At 45.9% G+C, this 27,651-nt stretch overlaps 6 protein-coding genes across 7 annotated transcripts; 2 read left to right on the top strand and 4 right to left on the bottom strand.

Moving 5' to 3' along the window:
- Positions 1-463: 463 nt before the first annotated feature.
- On the top strand, positions 464-1,174 carry LOC126563035 (uncharacterized). Its single transcript, XM_050219642.1, has 2 exons — positions 464-981; positions 1,062-1,174. The coding sequence occupies exons 1-2, from the start codon at positions 468-470 to the stop codon at positions 1,172-1,174; spliced, it is 627 nt and encodes a 208-aa protein (XP_050075599.1). The 5' UTR covers positions 464-467.
- Positions 1,175-1,561: 387 nt separating this feature from the next.
- On the bottom strand, positions 1,562-2,576 carry LOC126561044 (dynein light chain Tctex-type 5-like). Its single transcript, XM_050216994.1, has 5 exons — positions 2,553-2,576; positions 2,388-2,486; positions 2,273-2,314; positions 2,002-2,094; positions 1,562-1,927 (listed from the first exon to the last, which is right to left on the bottom strand). Exons 1-5 carry the CDS (start codon positions 2,574-2,576, stop codon positions 1,562-1,564), a joined length of 624 nt encoding a protein of 207 aa, XP_050072951.1.
- A 600-nt stretch (positions 2,577-3,176) lies between these two features.
- On the top strand, positions 3,177-5,063 carry LOC126561043 (rubber oxygenase-like). The gene is made up of 6 exons (XM_050216992.1): positions 3,177-3,210; positions 3,321-3,432; positions 3,516-3,722; positions 3,788-3,913; positions 4,431-4,541; positions 4,601-5,063. Exons 1-6 carry the CDS (start codon positions 3,177-3,179, stop codon positions 5,061-5,063), a joined length of 1,053 nt encoding a protein of 350 aa, XP_050072949.1.
- Positions 5,064-5,225: 162 nt separating this feature from the next.
- LOC126563654 (intraflagellar transport protein 46 homolog) lies at positions 5,226-6,468 on the bottom strand. The gene is made up of 4 exons (XM_050220299.1): positions 6,295-6,468; positions 6,136-6,205; positions 5,711-6,063; positions 5,226-5,654 (listed from the first exon to the last, which is right to left on the bottom strand). Exons 1-4 carry the CDS (start codon positions 6,466-6,468, stop codon positions 5,226-5,228), a joined length of 1,026 nt encoding a protein of 341 aa, XP_050076256.1.
- Positions 6,469-6,795: 327 nt separating this feature from the next.
- LOC126562202 (cell division control protein 6 homolog) lies at positions 6,796-8,270 on the bottom strand. Its single transcript, XM_050218646.1, has 2 exons — positions 7,912-8,270; positions 6,796-7,837 (listed from the first exon to the last, which is right to left on the bottom strand). The coding sequence occupies exons 1-2, from the start codon at positions 8,268-8,270 to the stop codon at positions 6,799-6,801; spliced, it is 1,398 nt and encodes a 465-aa protein (XP_050074603.1). The 3' UTR covers positions 6,796-6,798.
- Positions 8,271-11,156: 2,886 nt separating this feature from the next.
- On the bottom strand, positions 11,157-26,823 carry LOC126561260 (acetyl-CoA carboxylase). 2 transcript variants are annotated; one of them, XM_050217224.1, is made up of 11 exons: positions 26,634-26,823; positions 25,915-26,440; positions 19,308-19,425; positions 15,314-18,513; positions 14,936-15,198; positions 14,610-14,772; positions 12,411-14,530; positions 12,068-12,342; positions 11,652-11,993; positions 11,439-11,573; positions 11,157-11,319 (listed from the first exon to the last, which is right to left on the bottom strand). In XM_050217224.1, the coding sequence occupies exons 1-11, from the start codon at positions 26,815-26,817 to the stop codon at positions 11,191-11,193; spliced, it is 7,455 nt and encodes a 2,484-aa protein (XP_050073181.1). In that variant the 5' UTR covers positions 26,818-26,823; the 3' UTR covers positions 11,157-11,190. The 2 variants fall into 2 exon arrangements, with proteins under 2 accessions (XP_050073181.1, XP_050073182.1); XM_050217225.1 differs by lacking the exons at positions 25,915-26,440; positions 26,634-26,823 and adding an exon at positions 21,671-21,977.
- Positions 26,824-27,651: the final 828 nt, after the last annotated feature.

Raw genomic sequence — 27,651 nt, 5'->3', positions numbered from 1 at the left:
TATGGGGTGAGATAATTAACACTATCCTGTTTGAGTACAGTTCATAAAATTTAAATAGATGTTTTTTTTATCACTATTAAGCAAAATAGAAATAAAATCTGTAGAATGATATAAAATTTAAACATCCAACATGTCAACGTCAAGCCCGAATTTGTGGTTGCCCACCACTGCTGTCAAACGAGCATAAAAAAAGAAAAGAAAACGGTAACCACAAGCAAAACAAAACATAACTCCCGCGTTCGATAGAAATCGCTATCAGAGCAATTAGGTGGTAGAAGGCATTTCAACAATGGTTAAATAGTGGCACAGTGATGTATGCCATAGGGATAGTTGTAAAGATTACCTCCAAGAGTGTTGCTATAATACCATAGCAACGGTACGTATCGGCCTTACACCAAGTGTAAAGTTTAGAGCTAGATCGTAGTATACATAGTAACCATCGGACCGAGCGCAACCTGGACAACAGGATGGAATACTCCAGCTTTGTAAGAGGCTTCCGGAAGAAATCGTTCCACAGTTGCACCTGCCCACCGGACACCGAGTACGCCAAGGAGTTTGAAGAGCAAATGCAAGCGCTAGTCATCAACTACGACATTGACGACAAGAAGGTAGAGGAACAGCAGCATCAGTACGTCCAGAGTCCCAGCACAAGCACTCCTCTAGCATCCGGCAGTGGGTTGAAGTGGAAAAATAGAAGGAAAGCAAGCTGCACTACACTGTTTGACGAAACGGAGCGGCTGGAAGTGCCGAAAAAGAAGATGGCTGTGAATATGGACCAAAGTACCGACGGTCAGGAGGACCATCAGGGATCGTACGATTCGAGCGAAGGCATTTCGATGCGTTTCGATTCGTCCAGCTCGAACGATGATGCGATATGGAATGAATTCGTAGGCCGGAACTCGAACGGATCCAGTGAAATAAAGATGGAGCAGCAACACGACAACAATAACACATTCTCATCCGATGCCATGCAAGGCGAAGGTTGGTAATTTTTACATTCCCTATGTGGGGAACCCACAAGAAGAATACAAATTTAATGTGATGAACTTACTTACTTTCAGACTCGTTGCTTGAACCGTTAGCCGATGGTTTTTGTTCCGAGGAGATGACAATGTTTGCAACCAAAATAATTTGTATTCCTGCGAAACGGACGCATGATGAGGCTAATAGTTAGAGTAATCCCATTTTAGGCCATAGCAGCGTCACCTTCATATTTTTACTCACTTAAAATAATGCTTGCACTCAGCGAAGGATTGTAAATATATATTTCTGTTTTAAAATCGCTTCAAGGGGCGCTGTGTCCTTTGACTCATAGAGACTTGCTAGTGAAAAATGGCGTGAAAAGTGTTTAAATGATGCGCTCCTTGTTGTGAACCATTCATGGAATGGGCCCATTTTCGTTTCCTGTAGATGTAAGAACAGCTTTCGAATTCATCATCGCCATCATTACAAAAGTCAAGTAAAAATTCAGTTCATCAATAAAACCAAATATATGAGCTCAATATAAAAAGAAGATCCAAAACCTTTAATTTAACGCTCAGCACGCGACCGCCAGCTTCTCTCACTCGAAGTAAACGACCCAAACACTAGCGACCACGAAAAAGGTTAGCGCTTCGTACGTGCAGCTTAAACAATCGTCCTTCTCCGCATCCCATAGGGCACGTGCTACACACCGAAAGTCTTGCATTTTCTTGTCCCCAACCGTAACGAGGGCCACGATTCGGTACCGTTCGAACTGGCACAGTTTAAATTGATTTCGTAGCTCTTCGCTTAAATTTTCTGCCAACCATTTGGCACGCTTCGGTACGTACTTGTACTCTTCGAGGTATGATTTTAAGAAACGATCCATCAGCGTTAGCATCGCCTCACGGCGGAAGGGATTTTTCGAATCCAGACGGTAGGTGTTTTGGAAGCGGGGCACTACGTACTGTTGAGTTAACGTGAGCATATTGAATAACGAGTACCATGGGGGACAATTTTCATTCTTTAAGGCAAGCTTACCATGCTGGTTCGATCGTAGAGACCTCGGTCGGCTCGGGAGGAAGTCATCGCCGGTCCCATTAAACGGGATAGAATTAGTACGGAAGATTTCCGCTGTAAGAAGGAAAAGGGGTCATTAATGGTGGTGTCAGAACCAAAATTCAGTCGGTCATGTTGGTCTTGGCATTAGAACGACGACGGATGATCCATCCCTTGAAGTATGGACAGATCAAGAAGCCATGTTATAGCCAAATTAAACTCGACCATAACTGATTCAAGACCGCAAACTCACCGCCATGGCTGCCATGCTTTCCCGGGGATAGGTTGATTTTCGCTGTAAGAGAAATGTTTAGTTTAGCGTGTGCAAATAATTCACCCATTCACGACAAAGAGACCTTATAACTTACATAGGTTTTTTCGGTACTTTTCCTACCATCCGGTCCCTCCGAACCTTCCTGAGGATCAACGAAACCGATCTTTCTCGGTCGTTTACCCTTTTCTCCTTCCTGTAACGGGTGAATTGAAGTTAATATGTGTGAAATAAGTTGCTTTCATGCTAAAGCTGGCCTTACCTTCGTTTCTTTGCCACTTTTCATGGTTTAAACGCTTTAAAGTATTTTAAAAAGTTAGAAGAAGTATAAAATATATCGACTGTAGGAAAGATCAGATGGACGAGGACAAGGAAGATTCAAAGGGCAAAGCCTACTGCAATTCAGAGTGAGCTATAGAAAGTGAGAAAGAGAGCCGTTTTCATGGCTGAATATTGTAGTCTGAGAAGTATTCAAATATCCAATCATTTTAAGGAAATCTACTAAAATCCCTTCGTACAAAAAAATAATGGAAAATATTCCAAATCTGCTAATTATTAAACCCGACTACTTTAAGGGTTTACCTAAACAATTCCATTTGCTCTTCTCACCATATCTCACATGTTTCGCTCTCACACTCTCTTCTCACATCTGCAGATTTCTTCAGGCCATCTCGCTCATCTGAGAGATCTATTCCATCACCATCTCGCTCATTGTCATACGTAAACAAAATGCAGCGAACCGCGATCACGGGCAGTCGAAGATAATCACGGTACCCGGTTGTAAGCAAAACCATTTTCATGCATTGGCAATTATTCAAACGGCTTATCTGATAAAAGAGTACACAGAATATTTGACCCATTCCTCCCAAAAAGGGCCAACAGCAACATGGCTACAGCAAACGACGACGCACTATGGAAAGGTAAGCAAAGCGCGCTCTAATCAATCAGTCAGTCAATTCAACCCGTTTACCCACACCCATTGACCGCTTTCTCTTTTTTTTCTCTTCTTTGCGAACCACCCGTCCATCAGGGGAACTCCCGCAAGCGAAATATTTGGAAACGCTTGACGAAGGTGCCAACATCTCGGTGGATTATGGTGACATTGAACTGCCGGAATGGTACGATGATGCGAAAGTTAAAAGGTAATTAAAGTGTGTTTTGAGGTTCTTTTAACGTTGCATTTAAAAATGTTCATACAAATACCTGTTTTCCCGTTTGAAACCAGAGCACAGGAGTTCTTCAAGCGTAACTTTTACGCCATGTTCGTCGGGAAGCTGTGCGGATTGCTTGCCATCGTTACGGTACCTACGATTTTGCGCATCTTGGTGCACACAAATCAATCGTCCGAACCGCGAACAGCCTATCGCCGTTATGTTGCAACCATAATGCATACCCTGGAGTGGTACTACGAGGATATGGTTCCTACGTCAAGGTGTGAAGCTTTGAAGACCCACGTGTTACCAGATAAATGATCCTTAATGTCCTTTTTTTTCCTAGATCCTGGAAATCGATTGCCTTCGTAAAGAAAACGCATGCCGGGATTAGCAAACAGGCGGCCACCGTACGGTCAGGAATGATCATTTCCCAGCGCGATATGGCGATCACGCAGTTCGGCTTCATCGGGTAAGAGATATTGCTTGTTCAGTAATAGAGAAGAAAAAAAGCGATTACGCAACACAAGATCATTAGACGATCTTAATGGCGACTGTTCGACTGGCCGGTAATTATCTTTAACACGCGTAAAGCAGAACATACATGTAGCCTGCCTTCAATGTTCGTGTTGTGATATCTGCCTCTCGGTAGAATACTTCTGCAGAGTAATTAGCAGTTGTGTGGATTAGATAGAACTTGTATGAAGCTCTGCATGGTAAGCTATTTACTTAGGTGCATAAAATGCAGCTGTAAAAAGCAAGTGCTATGACAAAGTAGAGCAAAAATTCTCAGACAATTTTGGTCTATCACTAAGGATGGCCTGCGCCGGGGAGAAGATGGCTAGAGGGATTTCGGGTCATTACAAGACCCAATATTCGCTAATTAAACTGATTTGAGGAATGATGATATACATCAAACAGGCAGAGGAGGAGGCCTGATGCAAGTATAACAACTAATAATAATCCGCTTATCTCTCCTTACCTTCCAGTTATGTTATTATAAGCTACCGCAAGCTCGGCATACCTTTCGACCCAAAAGATATGGAAGCATTCGTTCACTTTTGGCGCGTTATCGGACACATGATGGGCATCGAAGAGAGGTCAGTCAGGAAGTCAAATCGGTTGTGCGTATATAAATTGATATTAATATAACTTCCAGATTCAACGCCTGTACGGATCAGTTCGAAACGACCGAGCAGCGAATGGCACTGATCGCGAACGAAGTCCTAAAACCGGCCCTACTAAACCACACGGCCGAGTTCGTAAAGATGGGTAAAGCACTCATCGAAGGTCTGTGGTGCTTTAATCCCTTCATCGAGTTCGATAGCTTTCTTTTCCTTACGATGCGTTTGAACAACATCCCTGGCTACCATTACTGGGACGATGAGGTAGGACCGGATGCAAAGTTATCCGAGGTGCGCCATTACGAGCGTTTTAGCCGTTACGCACGGTTTTTGCTTTGTTGTGTGTGCTACATTCATTCGGTACTGCTGTACATTGCCGCGTTCCGGTGGTACTTTAACGCGCAGATGATTATGTCTCGATTTTTGATCACATACTTCCCGTTTCTGGCCTTTATCCAGTTCGGTGTAACAGACGCGTACGTTAGAATATTGAAATGAACCGGAGGAGAAAAATTGTTATTGATATTTTATCCCACAACTCGAGAGGAAAGTCGTGTTATGGGCGTGCAAAGATTTCTCATTTCTGCCAATTAATCTCTCTGTTATCTGTTAACTCTATTCATGTACGAAATGTTGGAAAATAAATGCAATAGATACTTCCTACAAAGTGTTCTGCTGCTTAATGGCCAGAAATAGATTAAACAGATTGTACAGTGCGTAGATGTAATCGGCCTGGCTCTCGCTAGCCGGCAGCGGAATGTCGAAAATGTTGCAAATGATCTTGATGTAGCTCGTCAAACCGCAGTCCAGCTTGGCCGATGGAAAACCAACCGTATCGAGCATCCGTTCCATCTCTTCCGGCCATTCCGACATCAGGCTGTCAATGTTGACGACCGGTTGCTTGTGCGCATTAACGCTCTGGATCGATTGGCTTGCCCGTAGGGCCTGTATCTCCGTTATCCAACGATCAATATCCCGTGCGCTACGTACGATCGCTGACGGTGTTTCGATCGGTTTGGTAAATATGGATCGTAGCTTCATCTGGAGCAGCACGCTATCGCTCTGATCACCGCACGGTTCATCAAGAATCTGCCAAGAAAATAAGCTCAATCTTGATCCCATAAGATCCACGAAGAACACCTTACCATTAGTCCTAAATTTTGAATGTGTCCATTCAGCTTTTTGCTCTTCTTCTCGCTAACCGGCCCGGGAGGACACACCTTCAAGAATGCGTCGATATCCCCAACGGCCGGTATAAACTCCGGTATGAAGATCTTTAGCTTAAAATCAATTGCAATCCGCTGTGGTGTGTAGCGCGAGATGTACTGGAAGAGATCCTTCACCTCGGCAGGTGCATCAATGTTTTCGTACAGCTTCGGATTGAATTCCTTCTCCTCCACGAGCTTCTTCGCCGGTTCCTTCTCATCGTCCGACATGCTGGCACTGCTGTCTGTAAGGGAATCGTTCTTACGCAGCTGTTCACGTTTCGGATTCGGTTCTAAAGGACATACAAAACATTCAACGGGCGGGTACAACACACAAAGGCACACACAAACGCGACCAAACCTACCTACACCCACACGTCCAACCTTGGTGCCATCTTCCAGCAAACTCAGCGGATGACTTTCATTGAAGCTTTCCTACAAAAAAGAAGCGGTTCGACAAATAACGACATCTGATTAGTAATTGGTGTGGCGTGTGGCAATTGGTAACCCCTCCACAGACTTACCTTTCGCTGCTCACGCCTTTCCGGATGATCTTCCTCGTCCTCGTCGTCCTCTTCCTCTTCGTCGTCCTCCTGATTGATAAACTGCAGGGAACCGGAAACGTCCAGATCGGGCGGGGGGCTGTCATCAATCTCGCGGCCATTTTTAATTTCGTACATTTCGTCATACAAATCCATCCAACTATATATTATGCTTGGCTGTTGACCGTGCGTAAATATTCACCGCAAAAGAAATGTACAGGACCCAGCAGGAAAAGAGCCAATGCACAACACAGTGTCCACAAACAGTAGGTTTGTTTGGCAGGTTGCGGCGTTACCTTGGCAACCGATGTTTTATGTTTCTGTCGTTCGTAAAAGAAACTTTCCACGCGTTTGTTTTTCTCTTCTTTTGTATCCTTTTATCTTTTATTTAAAAATTCGTCAAAAACGGCCACACAATCAATTCAAACAGGGTCTTAGAAATGAAAAAAGAATTCATAAATAAGGTTGAAAAAATACCCAATTTCGCTACTTCGCCAAACAGGACACATCACTGATGATACTCGCTATGAGCTGCTTATCGTTCAGAGCCGTGCTGACCTCTTCCTCGTCCCACTGCAAACACACCCGGTGCATCCGTGGTTCCTTCTTGCCCTGCAGTCGCATAATTCCTCGCGTTTCGACCAGCGTACAGAGACTGATAAACTCCGTCTGATCTACCGCCTGTATATTGCGCTTGGTGCAGATCGTTTTGTACACGTCGTGCAGCTTCCCCACCGTAATGTCCTTATTCTTCCCATGCTTTAGCAACAACATCAACGAGCAGATCAGCAGCTTCTGTTGCAGTGGGAAACCTTCCTCGAGATCATTGCTGAGTGTTTGTGATGCACCGTACACCTGCTTCAGTACCGTCATTACCTGTCCCATGCTAACGACCGTCGGTGTGTCCGATTTTGTTGTGCGATCCTCCTTTTTGGCACTTTCGACTAACCGCCTGGCAATGAACAGCGCCCGCCGGATGTCACCCGATGTGGAAGCGACTTTGGCAGCAAGCAAACCGAGGGCCGCTTCCGGGAATCGTGACAGTGAGTCGGTTTCTGCCAGGCTGGCCTTTAGGATAGCCACAATTTGTTGCTTCGTGTACGGGAGGAACTGTATCAGGTGTGGTTTCAGCTCGCAGCGGGCCTGCAACCGGGCAAGTAGACGATCGGTGAGATCAAGCGCGTTTGCGATTCCAATCAGGATGAGCCGAGCTGTCGGTCGGGCTGGCCATTCGAAGATGCTGTAAAGGATCGTTTGCTTGCTGCTCGATAGCTGATCGATTTCATCCAGCACCAGCATGATAGTTTTGTGCTTTCGCTCCAAATGCGTCTCTATTGCAGCCTGGTACAGCTTCTCCGTCGTTCCGGACACCCTCAGGTCTAGCTCTTCCGAGATCTTCTTGTAGATGCTACCGACGCTCTTGATTGAGGTGCAGTTTATGTAGACGGGCTTAAGCTTCTTTACAAACGGCGGATAGTTCAGTATTCGCTGGAGCGTTGCCGTTTTACCTGTTCCCGGTGGGCCACTACAAAGGGGATAATGGATTATTAATAACCTAGAACAAAAAAGTGAGATATGCCTTCCCCACCCCCGGCTTACCTAATGTACAAACTGCCCGACCCATTGGAACTCAAAACATTCTCAACGTACGCCACCAGCTCATCGTATTCTTTCTCACGCTCCGGAAGCTTCCCGTTCGCATCCGGGGCCACTTTTGATTCATTTTCCAACTCTTCACCATGCAGCACGATCGACGGCCGTGAACGGCCAGGTTTGCGGGCAGCTTTTTTCGGCGAATGTACAGCCAATTCCTCTTCCGAGTCTTCCTCTTTAGCTACCGGCGGTACCCTTGTTGATCGACGTTTTCGTGCCGATGTTTGCAGCTGTGTCTGTTCATTTTCGTTTTCCTTGTCGTTGATCGAGGTGGACCGTAAGCTGAGACGCGTCCTGCGATGCATTTTCGCCCGTTTTCAGCGTCTTTTTACTTATTGCCCGCACACAAAACAACAGTCCGCGCGTACAGCTGTGGCATCAACTTTCCCGCCCGTGCAACAGCTGATAACGTGTGGTGATGGTGAGAACAGATCGGGAGTACTTCTGCTCCATTTGTGATGTATCCTTCCTATCCAGGTGCGGGGAAGATGTTTCATCAAACTCGGTATTATTGATGTATTTTGATTAATTTGCTAAATTCATATTTTTTGAAATATTTTTGGCAACAAATTAGAACGTAATTATTCGCAAAACAATCAAAGAAAGAAATATATTTGGTTAAAGAACCGCTGTTCCGACAACAAGACTGTCCACCTCTAGCCGATTCTAAGATTCGTAGTGATGTACATTCTCAAGAGGACATGACACGACAAGCAAAAATAACATATTTAAGACAAATATTAAAAATGATAAAAATAACCAATGAAATTAAAAGAGCTTTAATTTAAGGTAAGAATAATGTTCACTGACTCTACATGTAAATTATGAATGATGTCCATCAGTCTAGCACATGTTTTTCCCTGGATAGCTCATGCAACAAGCGGAAGCGCAATCTTCGATATACTTCGGGTCATGATTAATGTCCGCGGTTTCTCAAAATGTAGCAATTATTAAATGGCTTCGACATCATCAAATGAATGACGATCAATGCCGCAAAGACAAAGTACATAGGCTCTTTCATAGGGGTAACATCGGACAACAACCTATGCTGTAAAATCATGAGACCCTTTTCTCAGGCTAATCATTCCAACTATGGACTCTACGTCGGTTATATAGGCGATTAGCCGGCTTAAGTCCTCGTTCGTTCCTGTACCAGATGGAATTCCGCCTTCCATTCTAAAACGATGCGCTGATGCTGTTACTCCCATCTTGGTCTATTCTGTTTGCAGGAAAGCTTCTTGGCCAGTTCAAATGTACAGAAAGGGTGACAAATCGGACGAGGTCAACTTCGCTTTGTGCCTGCTCAAAATTCTACGAGCTTCGGCTCATAGCCGCTAGACAAAGCTGCTTCGATCTATGAAAGCCCCGCAAAGGTAGCCTTCGATAGCTTCCCACACTCATTGTTTGTAGCCAAGCTCGACAAACTCTCGGATTCCTGCACAGTTATTGGCCTCGCAGTGGCGGGTTTAACCATCCTCTTTCCCGGTGAGCAGATTCAATGTGAAAGGGAGGGGGAAGGGAGAGAGGTTCCAGCTTGCATTACGCTTAGGGCCTTCGAGGGGTCAAATCCGCCACTGTGGCCTGCATAAGCTCATACCATAGTGATCGATCGTATCGCGTGAAAATTGCCAACATCCGCCCATAACTCTTTGTTGTACGACGTTCCGGTCTCAAATAAGACACTGTACTGTTGGAATGCTGATTGTGTATCGAATCTCTCGAATATCGAGGAGATCGTTACGGTCTAGACCATTGCTTGACGTAGAGGAACGCCGTACCCCTTTATGGTTCCTCTGAACACTTTCTGGTTATGTGTCGAAAATTCTGCAGACTGGATGTTTGAATAGCATACATTTCTTTCATCATATTATTGTATTATTCAAAAAATCCAGAGACGCTCTACTTTTGAACAATTTTATTCTGAAGCCATTTTGCATCTTTGCCCTTGAAGAAACCGAATCTAGCGATGTATGTAAATCGGTAGCTAATGAGAAGAAACCCTCCCCTATAATCTTATGAATGTAAATATTCAAATATATACGTATATTAAACTAACGCAACGTAGCGACGGAATTCCGATACTAGTACATAGTACGAATAATGAAAGGCGTAACGAGTGAAAGGAAATAGTTGAACGAGCTTAGCAATATTACAAAACGGGGGGAGGGAAGGTGGCAAATTAAAACAAACAAAGAAAACCTATCCAACATTACAACTCCTAAACAGGTCCTAAACAACTAATCGTTCAGCTTAAATCGTTCCTTGCAACAACGAACGTACACGGTGCAGCCTTAGAGTACACAGTCTAAGAACCTTAAGTATTTTCCCATATTTTGTGTATTTATGTATCGTTTGAGGGGTGGCGATCGCTTTTCTCTTTTCACTTGTTTCCTACAGTGCCGCCGCACACATACATTTTCCACTATGTAATTGTGTTTTTTTCAATCGTTCTTCTCTTCTCTTTTTTTAATTCGCGTTTTCGACCAGCTTTCAGTTCCAACGTGAACATTTGTTTTACGTGTGATTCGCATGTGTGCAATTGTTGTGTGTATGTTGTGAGTGTACGTGTGTGTATGTGAGCGTTAACTTGGTTTCATTAAATAGTTTGAAGTTTTTATGCACGCTTCCATCGTGCAAAATGGATGAATTTTTTCGCAATATGTATGTCTTATGTATGTTGCATATCTATACCTATATATATTTATATCTAATCGTCAGCATTTGATGTGCGCGTGTTTTAATAATTAACGTAAGAGCGAACAGGAGATGATTTTCGAACAAAACATTCTGCTTCATTTGGCTAAAGCTTATTGAATTCTAGAGCTATCAAGAGGAGAAAAAAAAGAAGGACTTGCCTAAGAGGACTCCTTCCAGGAGGCGGCAGAACGACATTCTAACACTGTAACAAACGTGCGAACAGAAGGTTGATCGCGCACTTCGATCTGAACTGGAAAAAAACGATCGCCGATTCATTGTTTACGCTTTTAAATTGTGTTTTCTTATATATTTTGCTCTTTAGTTCTCGCTAATCGCTTATATCATCTAGCTTCTCATCGCTGCTGTTTAATCCCGTTTTTGTTTTGCCCATTACTTGCAAACTTGACGCTAAACTATTTAATAGCTCTACAGTGTGTATGTCTGTGTGTTTTTGTCTGGTGTATTCGTGTTTTAACGCTTTTAACGCTTCCGCCTGGAGCGTTTCCGTTAGGTAAAGTTGTAACGTTGTCATCCGAGGCTTGTGTGCTCGTTGCTGTCGGTTAGCTGGGCGAGCGTTTTGACCACTTCGCCACGTTGCGCCGGGGACAGTTTTTCACAGAGCCCAACCACCGCATCAAGTGTGGCTTCCGGGAAGTCCTGGAAAAAAATTGATAAATACATCGAATAATTATATATTTTTGAAAACTAATGCGACAGCCAAACGGCCTGACCGTCCTTTATGAATAAAAAAAACTAATTCAACGTAAAATACGTACATTTAATGACTGACGAATCCGTGAGATTATTGCGCTTCGTTTCACTGAGTAAATATTGCGGGAAACGGTTGAATCGGAGCGCTTCTGATTTTCCAACCATTCGACTGCCGACTCGTTTGTCTCCCATAGGTATGCCTGCAAAACAAAGTGAAACATTAATAATTCTAATCCTGGTAGTATGTATGGCTTTACACTACAGCGGCAAAAACGTACCTCCGTTGCTCCCTTATCTTCCACGAACCATCGGCGCAGCATCGACTTTGCCTGTCCCACCGACAGATCGTCCTGAGCTTCGAAAATCTGCTTTATAAAGTGTTCCTCCAGCAGCAAACGCCGCAACCGCCAGTAGATCCAGCTGCGCGAATTGCGCCACGGTACGATCTCACTAATGCAACCCTTTTCCAGCATACGTTCGGGCGTGTCGTGCAGGTCGGCAAAATGTACTGCCACCGGATGATAGTTTTGTAGTAGCGCATTCGTTCGCGTTTTGATTTTGTTTTCCAACTCCGTAACGAGCTCCTTGTTATCGGCCGCTGCAGTTAATTGGTTCTTAAGCTGCAAAACAGAAGCAATAGAGGCGTTAGTTTCTTTTCCCCTAATAATAAAGCACATCTCATCGTTACACTTACATCCACAACCGTTGGATCAAGACGTTGAATAGTTTTCACAATGTCCTTCTCTTTGTACTTCACCTCCACGATACCTTCCGGTTCCAGTACACCGGCGCGCGATTCCGGATCGGCGTACGTTTCCATGTACCGTGGGTTAATGGTAGGATCTAGTACGGCCCAGGCACCACCACGCAGCTCAGCATTCGGCGGCAGGTAAACAATCACTGGCTGCTTGTACTCACGCAAACCATCCACAATATACGCACCGAACTTGACAATTTGCTCGTACATATCTGAAAATTTAATTTTTAAATTAAAAAACCACCCCCTAAAACACTCCTAAAAATATGCAAACCCATACCTTTCTGTCCACCGGAGAAACCGCGCCAATTGGCAAGAATGATCAACGGTAGTTCCTCACGCCCAAAGTCCTTGATCGCTTGAGCCGTCTTGAACGACGAATCCGGGAACCATACCTGCCCAGCCTGCTGGAATGTTTTCGCTTCCGAGTCGAGATTGGCCGGATCGGCCGGAATCGTTACCTCCACCGTACGCGTCTCGACAGCAATCACACCGACCGGGATACCACCCAGCTTAGCACGTCCCGTAACGACCGTCTGTGCCCACGGTTCCATAATTTCCTCAAACGTACCCCGATCGAAGAAACCCGTCTCCCAGTCGGACGGGTTGGAAGGATTGTACCGGCCGGCTAACATCCAGCGCGGATCGTACGGTGCCTTGGTGGGTGTAAAATCGATCATACGATCAATCGGATCGCTTGGTGACACGATCGGCAGTATGCCACCGCGCGCATTCGGAATGTAGGACAACCAGTGCAGTATCGTGTACACACCGTCCAGATCGAGAGCTTCCGTCTTGTGCGTGACACCGTTGTTGTGCATAATCTGAATACCACCGAGCTGATTGTTCGAGGCGTACACTTTGCGACCGAGCAGCTTATTTAGTGCGGCAAAGCCAGTCAGGATAATGTGCGAATTTTCGATCTGTATGACACGCTGACCGAGACGGACCAGATACGATCCGATACCAATCGTACGGCACGTTACCATCGAAATTGTGACGACATCTTCGTAAGCACGGGAAGTCTCGCCAGCAATCATACCCGCATACCGTAGGTTCTCCACACCGAGTCCATCCGTTTTGCCAATAATGTCCGTAATCTTGTACCGTGGTTCTCCCTCATCCTCGATCAGTATCGCACGGACGGAATTACTGTTCGCAATCTTGCTGTAATCTTCCGTCGTAAGGTACAGATACTTGAAGCCCTTCTCCGGCTCCTCCGGATCTTCCCATGCGACCTTGAACAGTGATTTTACTTCCTCCGCCAACCCGATACGAGCGCCACTGTTTACCGAGATGTAGATACGGGGACATTTGCGCTGCCGGGACAGTTCCGATGCTTTGCAGAACAGCATATCTTCCTGCGGTCCAAATGAACCGATCAGGTACGTCAGATCGTTAGCAATCACGATAATCTCACGCCCGTTGGCAAACTCTGGCGTTGCAAGCACGATACGCCACGCAACCATACCGACATTGTTCTCACCCGGCAACCGTTGAATCTCTTCCAGCGTGTCTCCGTTCAGCACGAGCTCGTTGCACTCGAGCAGAATCTTCTCCGGGATGCGAATGTCCTCCGTTGGCCGGGCTTTAGAAAACTCCTTCCACAGCCGTTCCGTCATCTGGCGGAACATGTCCGGTATGTCGTACACGTACGTCGTGCCATTCGATTGGGCCTGGAAGCGCTTCTGTTGCAGGAAATCTTTGGTCATGTACGGTGACGATATGGGCAGTCCGTGCAGGGGGCCTTGCCGGTTGCCGTACGCTTGGAACTTGATGACGTGCGTTTCTGGATCCGTCACCTCGGTGTACATCGCGATATCGAGGAAATAGCCCGAATCGTTCGCAATGCACAACCGTACGGAGGTGGTTGGTGATTGAGGCGTCTGACGAATGACCATCTTCAGCTCGGCCTGCAACACACGCAACTTCCACAACCGTGGCCCATAGCGCATTACCATCTTCGTAACCGATTCTTCAATCTTTGCCGGATCCATGATGACGGTCGGTACAAAGTTAAGGAAGATGTGGTTACAATCGGTGCGCTTTGCTTGCGGATGCGAAAAAGCCACCTCCAGCTCGTCCATCGCTTCCAACAGTACCCGTTCACCTTCGTTTTGTAAATATTCAAACGAAGCTTCCTTCGTAATTAGATCCGAATGGCGAATAATGGAACGGATAAAGAAGCGGAAATCGGTCACTTCTTGACCCTTGGGCACCTTTGCCCGACCGAGGTAGAGATGCATCTTTTGGTTGGCCGTTGGCAGCGCTTCCAGATCGTACGTTTTCATACGGTTCAGCTCGAGCTGGAAGGCACAGGCTGGTTCGAGATGGCGATAGATACGATCCTCTTCGAATTGGTCCCGCGCACGGTAGGTGAAGAATTTCGGGAACTGTCGCCTAAAAATTGGGTAGGGGAGGAATTTATAACACGCATTAATATTTTTGCTTCGAGATAAAGCCTTGCGTGAGGACATACTTTTTCAACGCAGCGAATGTAATGCGTCGCACGCGACGGCTAAGCAGCTCCTCGCGATGTTGGTTGCAGAACGAGCCAAACACTTGCTCCATCTGATGGTCGTCCATGTCGCCCATGTCTCGCACAGCAATGCTCAGAATGTGGATCGCTTCCGATGGTCGAGCTGGGTGGATTTAAACACCAAGACAAAAATTAATCTCTCGTACACAGTACAGTGAGGACTGAGTATTCAACAACGTGGTATCAGCAAGTCTAGTAAGCCATTCGATGGCCGATGTGAGCTAGTAGGCCTTTAAGCCAGGCAGAAGAAGATATCAGTAACTTACGTGCTGCATTTTCGTTCTCGACGACACGATTCACCTGATCCGAGATCGAAACGTTGATCGATGTGCTCATCCTACGATCGGAATCAGCTCCCTCGACAGCTTCCAACACTTTCGGGTTGACAAAGATCGGAGAAGCGTAGTCTTCGAGCAGATCTAAAATTTCGTCCGAATATTGATTGAAGTGTTCGAACGAATCGAACGCTGCCATGCAACCGGTACGCATGAATGAATCCGGAATTGCATCAGGATCGTTTCCTTCCGAGCTGGAATATTAATAAAGCACAAACGTTAAAGTCACGCATATTAAACCTATTCATATATAGTATGCGGTCCGAATTAAACGTCATCCGGATCAACTCCATCCCCGCTAATACTCACTTGTATCGATTTGGATGTGCTGTGGGCAGCAAGAATTGGAAATGCACCAGCGGAACCTCTCCCGATAACTCCAGGTGCTGTAGGCAAGTCAGCTCATACGACGTGTAAGCACGGCGTACGTACACCTCCAACGCCGCATTACACACAGCCCGGTTCGAATGGTAGAAGAAATCGTGCAGAATATCAAAGATGGACGTTTCCGACTGGATTAACCGTTGCAGGTTCTCCGGATGGAAATCGTGCCCGTACATATCAACGGCGGACAGGAAAATGGATTCCATCTGATTATGGCGCAGCTCGTACGCGGGCTGATGGGCAGCAATCAACACCTGCCGGGCACGCAGCGCCACTCGTGAATGTTCCGCCCGATTCAACGAGGTCAGCTCACTAAGCGTCGCCGCCAGCTCATCTGTCAGACCCGGTTCGTTTGCCCACAGATGATCGATCAGCAACGTAACCAACAGGTTCTTCTTCGCTACCTGACTATGGGAAAAGATCGTCCCAACCACCACATCCATATCGTCCTTATGCTTTTCCCGAATAGCCGCCACACACTTGTCATAGTGGCCATGTTGGAATTGCGATTCAACCGCATAGTATTGCTTGAGTAGCTCATGCACGGCAGCCTTCATGCGTCCCCGGATACCGTTGCGATAGCGCTGCACCAACTGTACGATGCCTTGCGTCGTCAGGAAGAACACATCACGATCGGCACGCTTTTGCAGCGTAGCCGCATGGCTGTCGATGACGCTTGCAATCATCTGCGAAGGGAACTGTGCCAACACGCTGGTAATGTTACGCTCGTACAGCTGCATCATTTTGCGAATCTTCTTCTCCACCGACAGCGGAATGCGTCCAGAGATGGACGCAATCACCTCCTGCAGTTCGAGCAAAGGCAGTGATGGATCGCGCAAGCTGAGCATAAACTTTTCGATAATTTCCCGCAAACGGGGCGCATTGTACGGATCCGGCAGACAGTAACCGGCCAGCGTGTTTTCCAAAATGATCTTAAAGCTTGAATGGATGCGATTAAGCTTTTCCGGTATCTGTGTATTTTCGCTAATGGGCCAAGGATTCTTGTACGGTTGTGCTTTCGTGACCAGCGATGGATCGTCCAGTTCGAGGTGACCGATTAAGGTCCCCGCATCGAGTACAGCACCCGGCCGGCGCAAAAACGTTACCGTTCCTGCCTCGTTCGCTTTGAGTGTCATGACCATCTTCATCACCTCAATTTCGGCGAACGCTTGACCCTTCGAAACGTGAGCTCCGTCCTCGACCAACAGACTGATGACCTTACCAGCGGATGGCGATCGCAACAGTGACGGATCATTCTCCTTCTCGAACACACAGGTCTGATTGCCAATCACGATACGATACCGGTCGACCTCTTCCTTCATGTACGTCGTGTAGCTGGAACCTTCGAGCGACAGCAGCATACCACCGTCCGACAGCCGATGTACTTCCACCTCCTTAAAGGATCCGTTCATAACGAGGAAGTACGTGTTCGGACCACTCTTAGCGGCCTGAACCTTGTACCGGACGCCCTCAGCAATTAGCTCCACATCGACCACATTCGTTAGCGTGTTTGCCGCCTGAATTTGTCCTTTCTCCATTGAGCTTTTGAAGCTCGCAAACGCATCCGTCACCTTACGATCGGCAATGTGTAGCGCACCGCACACCACACCGAGTATAATGTCCGGCTTGTCCGATTGGACCCGCTCGGCGATGAGCGCATCCAACCAGGCAGTGTCGATCGTGTTATCCAGAAAACTGTTCGTTTCTAGCAGCGTTATCAGGTACTCGACCGTTGTCCGGAAGTCACCCCGAATGGAGAGTTCCTTCAGTGCAATAACGAGATTTTCGCGAGCTTGCTGACGGTTTTCACCCCAAGAGAAGCAATGTCCAAACTGCGAGTCGGCGAACTCGTGCAAACCACCCGATGCAGCCACACTGAAGTATCCCCACACGTTTTTGCTCGAGCGGAAGTTTAACTCCTGCACCGTACCCGAGCTTGGTTTGAAACCTTCGTCTGGATTCTCCGACGTGATACGAGCTGCGATGACATGGCCCCAGGGGCGTGGTTTTTGCGTCGGATTGTCAAAGTCTATCACCGTGCTGCCCCAAGGATTTTCACCGTACAGCAACCGGATGTCTTTGATGCGGTAAAGCGGAATACCCATTCCGATCTGCAGCTGACAGGCGGGCAAATTCACATCCGCTACCATCTCCGTACACGGATGCTCCACCTGCAAGCGAGGATTCAGCTCGAGGAAGAAGTATTTGCCCTCCGAGTCGTACAAATACTCCACCGTACCGGCGCTCACGTAGCCGACCATCTTTGCCAACCGTACGGCCGCCTTTTCCATCTCCTCAAACACAGCCGGATCGGCGATAACGGCCGGCGCTTCTTCGATGATCTTCTGATGGCGTCGCTGGATGGAACAATCGCGCCCAAACAAACTGATCGCATTACCGTACTGATCAGCTAGCAGTTGCACCTCGAGATGACGTGCACCACGTGCTAGCTTCATCACGAAAATCGGAGAACCGGGAACCTCGGCCTGCACCTGCCGGAACAATGCTGGAAACTCTTCCGGTGTATCCACACGCCGAATGCCCTTACCACCACCACCTTCGGACGCTTTGATCATGACCGGAAAGCTGATCTTTCCCGCTGCAATCAACCCCTGCTCGGAGGTAGTCACGCAACCCCGCGCAAACAGTTCGCTGGAAATTTTGATCTTCTTGCCACTGTACTGAGCTTTAAGCTCCGAGCCAGACCACGGTAGGGTGGGAATTTCGGCCGTTTGCGCCACGATCGAGGAAGCGACCTTATCTCCCAACGCCCACATAGCTCGTTCCGGTGGGCCAAGAAACACCAAACCCTTCTTGTGCAGCAGTTCCGGCAGTTTTGGATTCTCCGAAGCATGACCCCAACCGGCCCATACCGCCTGCACCTGTGTCCGGAGTGCAATGTCCACAATCAGCTCTACGTTCGCATAGTTGTTGTTGTTGGAGCCGCCCGGTACGGGCACGTAATGGTCAGCCATCTTTATGTACTCCGCGTTTGCCTTCAGATCTTCCGGCGTTACCATCACGACGAACCGTACCGCACGCTCGTTCTTAAACATCTCGTACGACCAGCGACGAATCGATCGCATACACTTAACCGCCGCGATACCATTGTTTGCGATGAGCACCTACGGTAAATAAAGCGAGAAAAGAGTTTGTCACACACTCACCACTAACGGTTTGATGATTGATGTCACACAACGGCCTTTTTTTTTTAAACGCGCGAAACAGATTATTGTGTAATTAATCCATTATGAATCGCGATTATTGTACGTGTTTGCAAACGCACAGCGGCAGTGGAAGACTGCGAATTAATTGCCAACAACAGGTGATGGGGAATTGTGCGTGGAATTTCAATGGAACTCAGGGTACATTGTTGAATCATACGATTTCGCACGTGGAACATTTTACACCATTAAACGTATTTTATCATTTGCTCTCTGACAGTAAAGCGACAGAGAAAAACTTCTCAAGGTGATCGACACGGTCGATGGAATGGTTGCGAGCCTATATCGAACATGACCTCTAAGGGAAGAATCGACGAATTGGGGTGTTAATTGAATTGGAAGAAAAATCTGCCAACAATCTTTTGCGACTGGCAAAAATGAAATCCACGGATTAAGATTGAGTTGATATTTTTCAAATCATTAGGCAAAAAAAAAAAGCTAACAATCTTATCCTCGCACGCATCCATTTCCGTAATTGACTGACGCAAAGAGTAGGAAAACTACAGCCTAACCGTTGCAATTACATTCGACATTGAACACTATCCTCTGAGATTGCTACCGAGGCAGTAAAAAAAGGGCCTTCCGTCACGCAAACGTCATAAAAATCATCCGACAATCGTTAGGAATGGCAAAGTAAGAGGCGTATCGCTTCTCCTGCTTCTCCCTCTAGATGATGATGATGATGATGATCGTACCTTGTTGATCACCCGTGTGCCGTTGAATTTCTTCACAAACTCCTCCGTCGTCGATAGCACAAAGTCACGTTCCTGGCCACGCTGCAATCCCAGTCCCGTGCCATGGGACATACTGGGCCTAAAAAGAAGAGAGAACATATAAAAATAGTTAGAAAAACATTATAGCATACACTTTAACATCCGATCGTTGTTAGTGACGGCGAGCCTTTCGTCAAGACTGTCAAGACAAGAGAGATTCCACCAACGAAAAACACTAACCACATCCATGACGATTCGGTTTGCGTTTCCGAACTGTGCCGGGGAACTACAGGAACTGGATCAGGTTCTGGATTGGATAGTCCAGGGAAGGGAGGAAATGGAGTAGGTGGTTCATTTAGTCGTCCACGGCACAGCAATGTATCCAGCACGGTTAGTACTTTGCTGCCCGCTTTTGCGTGCTTTTCTTTCATTTAAACGTTCGTTATCTGTGTATAGCTTCAACACTAGACAAGAGAATTAGTTTTGGATGTAATTTCACAACAAATCTTCGTATTTGAAAGTTGGAGATTTCGCGCAGATCACACGTTACGCGACATCTCGATAAGCAGACGACACTCTGTTAGAAAGTGTTATACTCTAGACCACACACAAAGTACGCTCAATAGTACGCTATATCGTGCACGATAAGAAAACGAAAACTATAGGAAACAACAAACCACCGAAACGACTCGCACGAGGACCTTCCAAGCACTGGGGATCGTTGCAAAATCGATCGCTTAACAAACCGACCCCACCGACTGCGCAGTGGTTCACTTTCGAACAGCAGAGCACGGCATTTCAAGGCGGCACTATTACCGTGCAACAAGAGCGCCGAAGGATGCGCAGCGACGGACAGGGTGTGTCCATCAGTGAGCATCTTTGGAAGGGGGTTGGCCCACACCAGCAGGTTGCACTGTAAACGTAACTGAGGCCGAAAACAGTCGACGCTGTTACGCTAACCCACTACTGTTGCACAAAATCTTCCAAATAGATGAACCGTATGAAGCGTCGGGGTGGAGACACAATAAAAGAAGAAGCATAGGATGCGGTGTGTGGAGCAGCAGCACCATACGCGAACTGGAGGGTGTTTGGATGTCGTTTTTTGAAGGTCTCATGGGTACTCAAACAATTTGGTAGACAGAAGAAGTTCGTTGGACCGTGTACCGAAGACGTCTCTATCAATACATCAGAAGAAGGAGGCCATTTCTGAAGCGATTCCAAAACAATCGACAGCTGAGGAGTGAGAGCCAATGTTCGTTTTATTTTTTCGGATGAAAAGTTCACGTAATACGCGGGCACGTGGAGCGAGAAAAAAGGTACCGTAAATAACAGGAAAATTGTAAACTTTTTTAATGTTTCACACACGCCGAGCGAAGGTTCCAAAAATTGGATTAATATTTACTAAGTTGGGATTTTTACCAGAAATAACTCCACAAATTTTGAGGACTACTCAAATGCTCCTGGTGCGTATTTGCAGCTTGAGTATTATTTGTTAAGAGTTTAGTGGAAATTTAGGGGCTATCTTGATTATACTTTAAAGCGGAAAGATCGCCAAGCCAAGGAAAAAATCGCCAAGAATTCCAATTCACCCTTGAAATTAGTGAAAACTTGTTTCGGCTAGGCAAACAGGCCGGATGTAGAAGTAGCACGATGTATAGAGATAAATATTTCAACCAAACGACGAACCTTGAAGGCAACCGAAATAGTTTGAGGACACATGATTGAAGGCGCTCTTAAAGTAGAATCTACAAATTACCATTATGTTAAAGCTTAAACTTTGATACAGAATGAAGAAGAGTGTATGCAAGTCAGGAGGGTTTGAAGGATTTTTATATCGCTTTGCATATTTTGTATGCTCTTATTGCAGAATATTCTTGATAAGTAGTTGGTACTATGTTGATGACGGGATCATCTAGAGGTTGTTTATTATAAGACCCATTTAAATGATCTCAGCTACAGACACTTGTTTCTTCGGCTTAAAGTCCAATAAAAATCCATGAGATTTGCCTCATGTGACATGATCATATCCCTACTAAATATCATAAAGGGCTGCCAGGCATGCTTCAAGGAAGTCACAAAAAGCTGATCAAGACCACATGCAATATTTAGTGTCGAAAAAAAGAGGAACTCAACTACAATACTTCCTCAATTTCGGTTTAGGAGTGCCAGCCAATGTATGCCATCTTTGAGAGAGATCTTAGAGAAGCACAACTCTCTGCCAGATAAATAATTTCACATAAAGAAGAACATTTCCACCTCTTCCTACGATTCTTACGATTATAAATTCCTCAACTTCTAATGCATCACGTTACGAAAAGCATTTCAAAATCAACTGTAATACTAACTTCAAACCCCCGGACACGGACAGGTGCAGATTATTGGCGAGTGGCACCTTGAGCCCATCGTTACCGCCACTAGCACCATCGAGCTGCTGGAGCATGCCGTTGACACCGTTATCCTCGCTGAAGCTGCTGCTGGCGCTGGTGCTGCCGCTCGGGACGGCCGTCTCCAGGTTGATTACCGGTGGTGCTGCCATCATCAGGTCATTATCTGCGGTCGTGTTCCAGGAGCTTTCCTCACCGGTTTCTGCCAGCACGAATCGTTTGCTCGCTCTTCGCTTCAACATTATTTCCCGCACAAGGGCGAGCAGCAGCAGTACCGTCGATCCCGCTAATAGCACCGTGTTACTGTTCCAGTTGGCCACCGGCACCGTACCTACCAGCCACAGAAGGGTCTCAATTTTGTGCCTCTTTCTCCACTCTTCTTTGGATCGATTTCCACACAAACGCACGCACACACCAAACAACTGACGTATCGATTTTGTCGATAAACTTCACCCAGAAACGAATGTGCGAGCAGAACTGGTGTATTGAGCAACCGATAATTCAATCACAGCAAAATCAATATCTTGTGCACTTTCACTACAAAATTGAGCTATCGCTATCACTAGCAGGTTTCACTATCCGGTGTGATCGGAGAGGGTGCAAAACGAAACACAATCAGTAACTGCCTTTTGAAAAAAAAAAAAAAACAAATCGAAAAGCATAATACACGATGAACCGACTTTCTGGCGTTTTGCGACACTCCGAATGCATACACAAGGGCTGGACACGATATCACGATAAATCGATTGCAACCTGTCAAAGCCAGCTGACGCGACTTCTTACGTTCCACGGGCGCCGTAAGGGCACAGTGGAGGACCCTGGATAGAAGGTAGTAGCGACACAAGTGGGGCACACACCACGATATCGGAGGGTAGAATTGAAAGCGCTTGCACTGCGCGAGTTACACAAGAAATCTGACCTAGTCAACTTGTCGATCGACGCCCTGCATGGAATTCGGATTCACCAAACAACAACTGCCGCGGAAGTTGTGTGACACATCCAAATCTTGCCTTTCTGGGGACACTAATTTTTTGCTTTGCGCCACACAACACATATGACCGGAAGAAGCCAGGCCGAAAACACCACGCCAAAGGGAAAGCTGTTGTGCCGTTGCGTCGCACCAGCATGTGAAAGCCTCTCAGCTTTGACGCTTTTGGTCGTTAAAGTTGGTTTTAAAATGTTCCTTTCTCTGCAAGGCAAGGTTCGCCACTCGTCTGTGACATTGAAGATTTTCCACAGGCAGCCCCACAAGACACACGCATAGCGATCACGTGATGCAAACACGGAAAACCGGTCAGCATTCCATGTCAGCAACAGGTTGTTGTTTTCTCATCTCTCCGCGTCACTTACATAATGTGAGAAACAGAGTCCGAACTGAGTCAGGCTATGTACGTGGATCCCGCCAACAGCTTAATCGTGGCTAATCTTACCACCACCGACCCATGTTTTAATTCATTCAAAAAGTACAACTGGGCACATGGACAATTCAGCTCAAACTTTTGGGAGTTTCTAATTTATTCTTCAAGTGTTCAAAAGTTCAGTAACTTCGCACAACCTCCACACAGTTGAGCATTTCGGAAGCATTCCGCACACATGCGTGCCAAATATATCCCAAGGTCTCCTTCTTAAGATGCTACCAAGGCGATGATGCCATGAAATGAACCGGTTTACTTCCACCAATGGTTGGGAGAGATTGTAGTCCATGCTTCCCCAAAATATCAGCTCCCACGTTTTCACTCGAGAGTGTGTTGTTTTTTTCGTGTAACTTGGTTGGACTTCAGGGTAAAGACACCGGGCACCATTGCGGTAGAAAACGCAGCGGAGGGAAAAAAAACACCAAACTTTCTCTACAAACCATTTCGGCGGGTCTGTTGGGGGCTACTACACCGGGTGAATACCGTTGGAACCTTAAGTTCCGTTAGTGTAACTTGGGAGTGTTCGTATGCAAGAATTCCAACATCTCGTACAAATTGGGACAAATTCCATTATCCACCCGTAATCGATTCCTAAAACAATCAATGGCCTATCACAAACTACATCCGTACACTCTGTGCGCACCCAGAGGTCAACAAAACTATGCCAAGTTGCAATCGATTTCACACTCAGAACGCGCAGCACGGCTGTGTATCGCGGATCGGTGAAAATACACACGGGAAAACGCAAACGGACGAACCGCGATTACGATGCCACGATGCACTGTGTGGTCAAGATCGTCGTTCGAGCCACAAGTGACTTGTTGGTTATTCGGGTAGTAACAAGGGCTTTCGCGCGCGCGCGCTCCTTTTCGTACCAGCCAGCCGGTACTTCCGTGATTGGCCACGTTTCAATCGCAACTGACCGTTCGGGGCACGATCGGCCTACCGTTGAGCCACCTTACACGGCGGTTTGGGGCTATCCGAGAGCCATAAAGCGAACGACAGAGAGCGAGAGAGCCAACAATCTCAGCAGAAACAATCAAAAGCGCGAATTCATCTGCACGCGCGTATTGTTGAGCCTCTTAAAAAAAACTCGAAAAAAGCTCCCCTTTGGAGGGGATGAATTAGCAAAGTGTTGCGAGTGGAGCGTTTCCATCCTAGTGGGATGAGACGAAACGAAAAAAATTAACGTCACCCTTTCAATCTTCAAACTACACCATTCCGGAGAGTTTGCCCAAATTCGACACTGACGCTACCATAGAAGGATAGGCGCCCTTGGCCGATGGCAACGTAAAATCTCTGTGAATGAAGTGCATCGAAAGAGAGAAGCCGCACAGACTCGGGAGCAGCAGGTGCATACGATTGGAGCGATTGGATGGGGCACAATTTTCGGAGAGTGAAATTACTGTGCACGTGTGTGCACTCGACGAGACGCGAAATGACTTCAATTCCTTTTCTAGATACAAGCGAGAAACTTGTAGCACACTCACCTTCCATGCAACCTTCGGGAGTGCGTAATAAAGGAGAGAGAAAAAAAAACGTATTACGAGGTAAACCACATGCTGGATGTGATAAATGATGTTGTGTGTGCACAAAATGCAGCATGCAATGCTATTTTGTTGAATTAAATCATAAACGAAGCGTGAATGCGTCTCCCTATTTCAGGGTCATCTGCATGTTTAAGTAATCTGCATGTCGATTTTTAAGTAATTGTACATGCAAGTTTGTTTTTAAAATGTTTTATGAAGTCAGTTCAAAAAAATTTCTGTAGTTTAAATTGTTTTGACTAGCTGTAATATAAAGTAATTTAAAAAAAGCACAATTTTATAAATCAAAATAATAATGACAATATTTAGTGTTTAAACAGTAAAAGAATAACATTGGACTAATTATAATAATATGTAAACAACACTATTTTTAAAAGAACTAAAAAAATATAAAACCCAAAATAAATAAAGTTAAATTATTGTCAAAACAAAAGGAAAATTTAGCAATCAACAAACAAACTAATTATTCAGTAAATGGCAATTACAAATGTAAAATCGATTAAAAAATAACGAAAAATAGGAGAAACACATAAAGTTACAACATGAAAACAGATGAATAAAGCATTGACATTAGCAAAAGATGAAGATAAGCTCTACGGATGTAACTTTAGCTTTACAAACAAAAAATAAAACTTTGATTTCTATTATTGCAAGGCTAAAGAAGAAACAAAAAAAGCTTCCTTTAACTAACAAAACAATTCTAATGGCGTTGACTATAAGCAAAAAAACGCTTCTCATAGAGCGCCAAAAAAAAAAGCTTCTTCTCCACGAAAATGCTACTTGCGTCATTTTAAAACCAACCCCCATTTTTTTTGTCGTCCCCTCAGCGAATATTTCTCTTGCTAAAAAAAACTTGCCCAACAAAGCGCTGTGTCGCACTTCAAGCTACTTCAACCATCATCATCTTCTCCCGTACGAGACAGTCAATAGAGCAGTTGGTCGCGTCAGCGCGCGCAAATAGACTTGGTCAGACGGTAAGGCAGGAAAGCAGAAAAAATCACACCTGTTTACATACTTCACGCGTACACACACCGCACCGGGAAGCAACAGCAGCGACGGTGCGTCGTTTGACGTTTTTGTTGTTAGATTTTTGTACGCTTAACCAATTACCCAATTGCTTGCGAGTGGACGAAATGGAAGCGAGCGAACAATGGAAGACGGATGTTCTGAACAATTGCGCAAGCTGCAAATACTTTGGCCGATATCACACTGAGAAGAACCGAATCTTGCACAATCTTCTTACCTTAAACGGCGCCGTTTTTCGGTCAGGTTCATCTCGTACGAGGAACTGCTACGCAGCCCACCGCCATTCTCCATCGTTTGTGGAAATTCATCGTTCGCCTCGAGTTCGTCGTCTAGCTGGCTGTCCTCCTCGCCTACGATGAAGCTGGCACGCTCCGCGGAACCATTTGCATCGTTCAGCGGAACCGTTGTGGTTGGTTCGCCGGTGCCATCCATTTTGATATGATTATCGTTCGTGTCGACGGGTGCGTTTTCTGGACGCTGTTGCTCCTGTTGCCCGTTGACGAAGCACGGTTTGTCTTGGGGACGATTCAAGCGCTTGTGCTTTGGCGGGTGACGGCGGGGTTGAGGACGATCGTACAGAATGTTGGCATTAGCAAAAGACACCTGCTTGAGCTGGCCGGTGACTTGATCTACTGCCGCGTCAACAACGTTTGCCGATTGATCTTGCGCGGTAGAGTTACCGTTCGTCAATGCTGTGGCTCCGATGGGTGGTTCCGTGTCGCAGCCGTCCGCAGTAGTATCACCTAGAAGCGATAGAGAGCGCAATTAGAAATTTGGTTAGTTTTTCTACCATGCAATGCAACCGCTCAAAAGGATGAAATAAACAATAAAACATTGAAGAAATCAAAATAAAAAAAAATCAACGAAAATGCATTCAACAAAACGGAAACAAGGTGTTAAAATCAACAAAAAAAAATACCTCCAAAACCTACGTACAGGCCCTTTCTTTACCACCGGTGGTAGTGGCGGCGTGTAGTACTTCGGTCGAGCTTTGCACCGCACCGTGCCGTACAACGGAGGTCGTCTTGGCGGACGCTATTCCAAAATCGTAACTGGTCCACCAGTCGTACAGGAAAAGGTACGCAAACAGTATGACCCCGGCTACCACGAGGTAGATCATCGGACGACCACTCCTTTTTCGGAGGTCAGCTTTTAAAATCAAGCAATGCAAATGTGCCCTAGTGTGTTGCTATTATCGAGCGCCCGGAAACGATACTTCCCGCCGTTCACAAGCTTCACAACGACTACTTCACAGTGACGGTTCGGAAATCTGTGAATTGAACGGAATGACGTCAAAAGTAAATCAGCTGGGTGGAAGTGCTGCGTGAAGGGGAATCGAATTTGATGGGGGAATACTTTGGGGAAACACAACAAAAAAGTTCGATCTTCGTGTGATCCTGTAATTGACGCAAAATAACATAAAGTACGTGGTATGAAAAATTACATTTAAATATGTGCTAAGTCGCAGGAAGGCAAATTGGGAACACGCGATTCGACAACGGATTCAGTTATAGATTATCAGATTCGCTATAAGTCAACTTCAACTAAATACTGCTACTATTTTCTGTTACTGTTACTGCTTCTTAAGTTTTCTGCTGCTATTATGAGATCGTCTGATATGTTGCTCAACGTTCTACAATCAACTGATGCAATTATTCGACCATGTACTTCGGTTGCCTAAAATGATAAAAATGATTCTACACAGGTTATGCGCGTTCTTTTCAGTTTTTTTGATAACTTCCATTCATGTCCACTTATTTTTCATGCTCAATCATCATCAACCATTCACAAGACACGACAGTGTTCATGGCATGGCCAAGATCAAGTGTTTGCGATGCACGGGGTCAACTAGGAGTGACCGTTAATCGAACAGAAACAGGAGAAGAAGCAGATCGCACATTATGTAACAAAATCAAGGGGCGATCTTGGCGATGAACTTCAGTATAATGTTTTC

This window comes from Anopheles maculipalpis, chromosome 3RL (assembly GCF_943734695.1).
Source record: "Anopheles maculipalpis chromosome 3RL, idAnoMacuDA_375_x, whole genome shotgun sequence".
Taxonomy (NCBI): Eukaryota; Metazoa; Arthropoda; class Insecta; order Diptera; family Culicidae; genus Anopheles; species Anopheles maculipalpis.
The sequence above is the reverse complement of the archived record's forward strand: the minus strand, read 5'-3'. Positions and strand labels throughout refer to the sequence as shown.

Coding starts and splice junctions, on each gene's coding strand:
- LOC126563035 (XM_050219642.1), top strand. CDS start 468: ATGGAATACTCCAGCTTTGTAAGAGGCTTCCGGAAGAAATCGTTCCAC. Junction 982..1,061: donor CGATGCCATGCAAGGCGAAG/GTTGGTAATTTT, acceptor ACTTACTTTCAG/ACTCGTTGCTTGAACCGTTA.
- LOC126561044 (XM_050216994.1), bottom strand. CDS start 2,576: ATGAAAAGTGGCAAAGAAACGAAG. Junction 2,487..2,552: donor AAAGTGGCAAAGAAACGAAG/GTAAGGCCAGCT, acceptor CACCCGTTACAG/GAAGGAGAAAAGGGTAAACG. Junction 2,315..2,387: donor AAAGTACCGAAAAAACCTAT/GTAAGTTATAAG, acceptor TTTCTCTTACAG/CGAAAATCAACCTATCCCCG.
- LOC126561043 (XM_050216992.1), top strand. CDS start 3,177: ATGGCTACAGCAAACGACGACGCACTATGGAAAG. Junction 3,211..3,320: donor CGACGACGCACTATGGAAAG/GTAAGCAAAGCG, acceptor CCCGTCCATCAG/GGGAACTCCCGCAAGCGAAA. Junction 3,433..3,515: donor GATGATGCGAAAGTTAAAAG/GTAATTAAAGTG, acceptor GTTTGAAACCAG/AGCACAGGAGTTCTTCAAGC.
- LOC126563654 (XM_050220299.1), bottom strand. CDS start 6,468: ATGGATTTGTATGACGAAATGTACGAAATTAAAAATGGCCGCGAGATT. Junction 6,064..6,135: donor GGTTGGACGTGTGGGTGTAG/GTAGGTTTGGTC, acceptor TATGTCCTTTAG/AACCGAATCCGAAACGTGAA. Junction 5,655..5,710: donor TTCAAAATTTAGGACTAATG/GTAAGGTGTTCT, acceptor TTTTCTTGGCAG/ATTCTTGATGAACCGTGCGG.
- LOC126562202 (XM_050218646.1), bottom strand. CDS start 8,270: ATGCATCGCAGGACGCGTCTCAGCTTACGGTCCACCTCGATCAACGAC. Junction 7,838..7,911: donor TCGGGCAGTTTGTACATTAG/GTAAGCCGGGGG, acceptor TCCCCTTTGTAG/TGGCCCACCGGGAACAGGTA.
- LOC126561260 (XM_050217224.1), bottom strand. CDS start 26,817: ATGATCTACCTCGTGGTAGCCGGGGTCATACTGTTTGCGTACCTTTTC. Junction 26,441..26,633: donor CGGTGGTAAAGAAAGGGCCT/GTACGTAGGTTT, acceptor TATCGCTTCTAG/GTGATACTACTGCGGACGGC. Junction 18,514..19,307: donor GCACACGGGTGATCAACAAG/GTACGATCATCA, acceptor TATTTACCGTAG/GTGCTCATCGCAAACAATGG.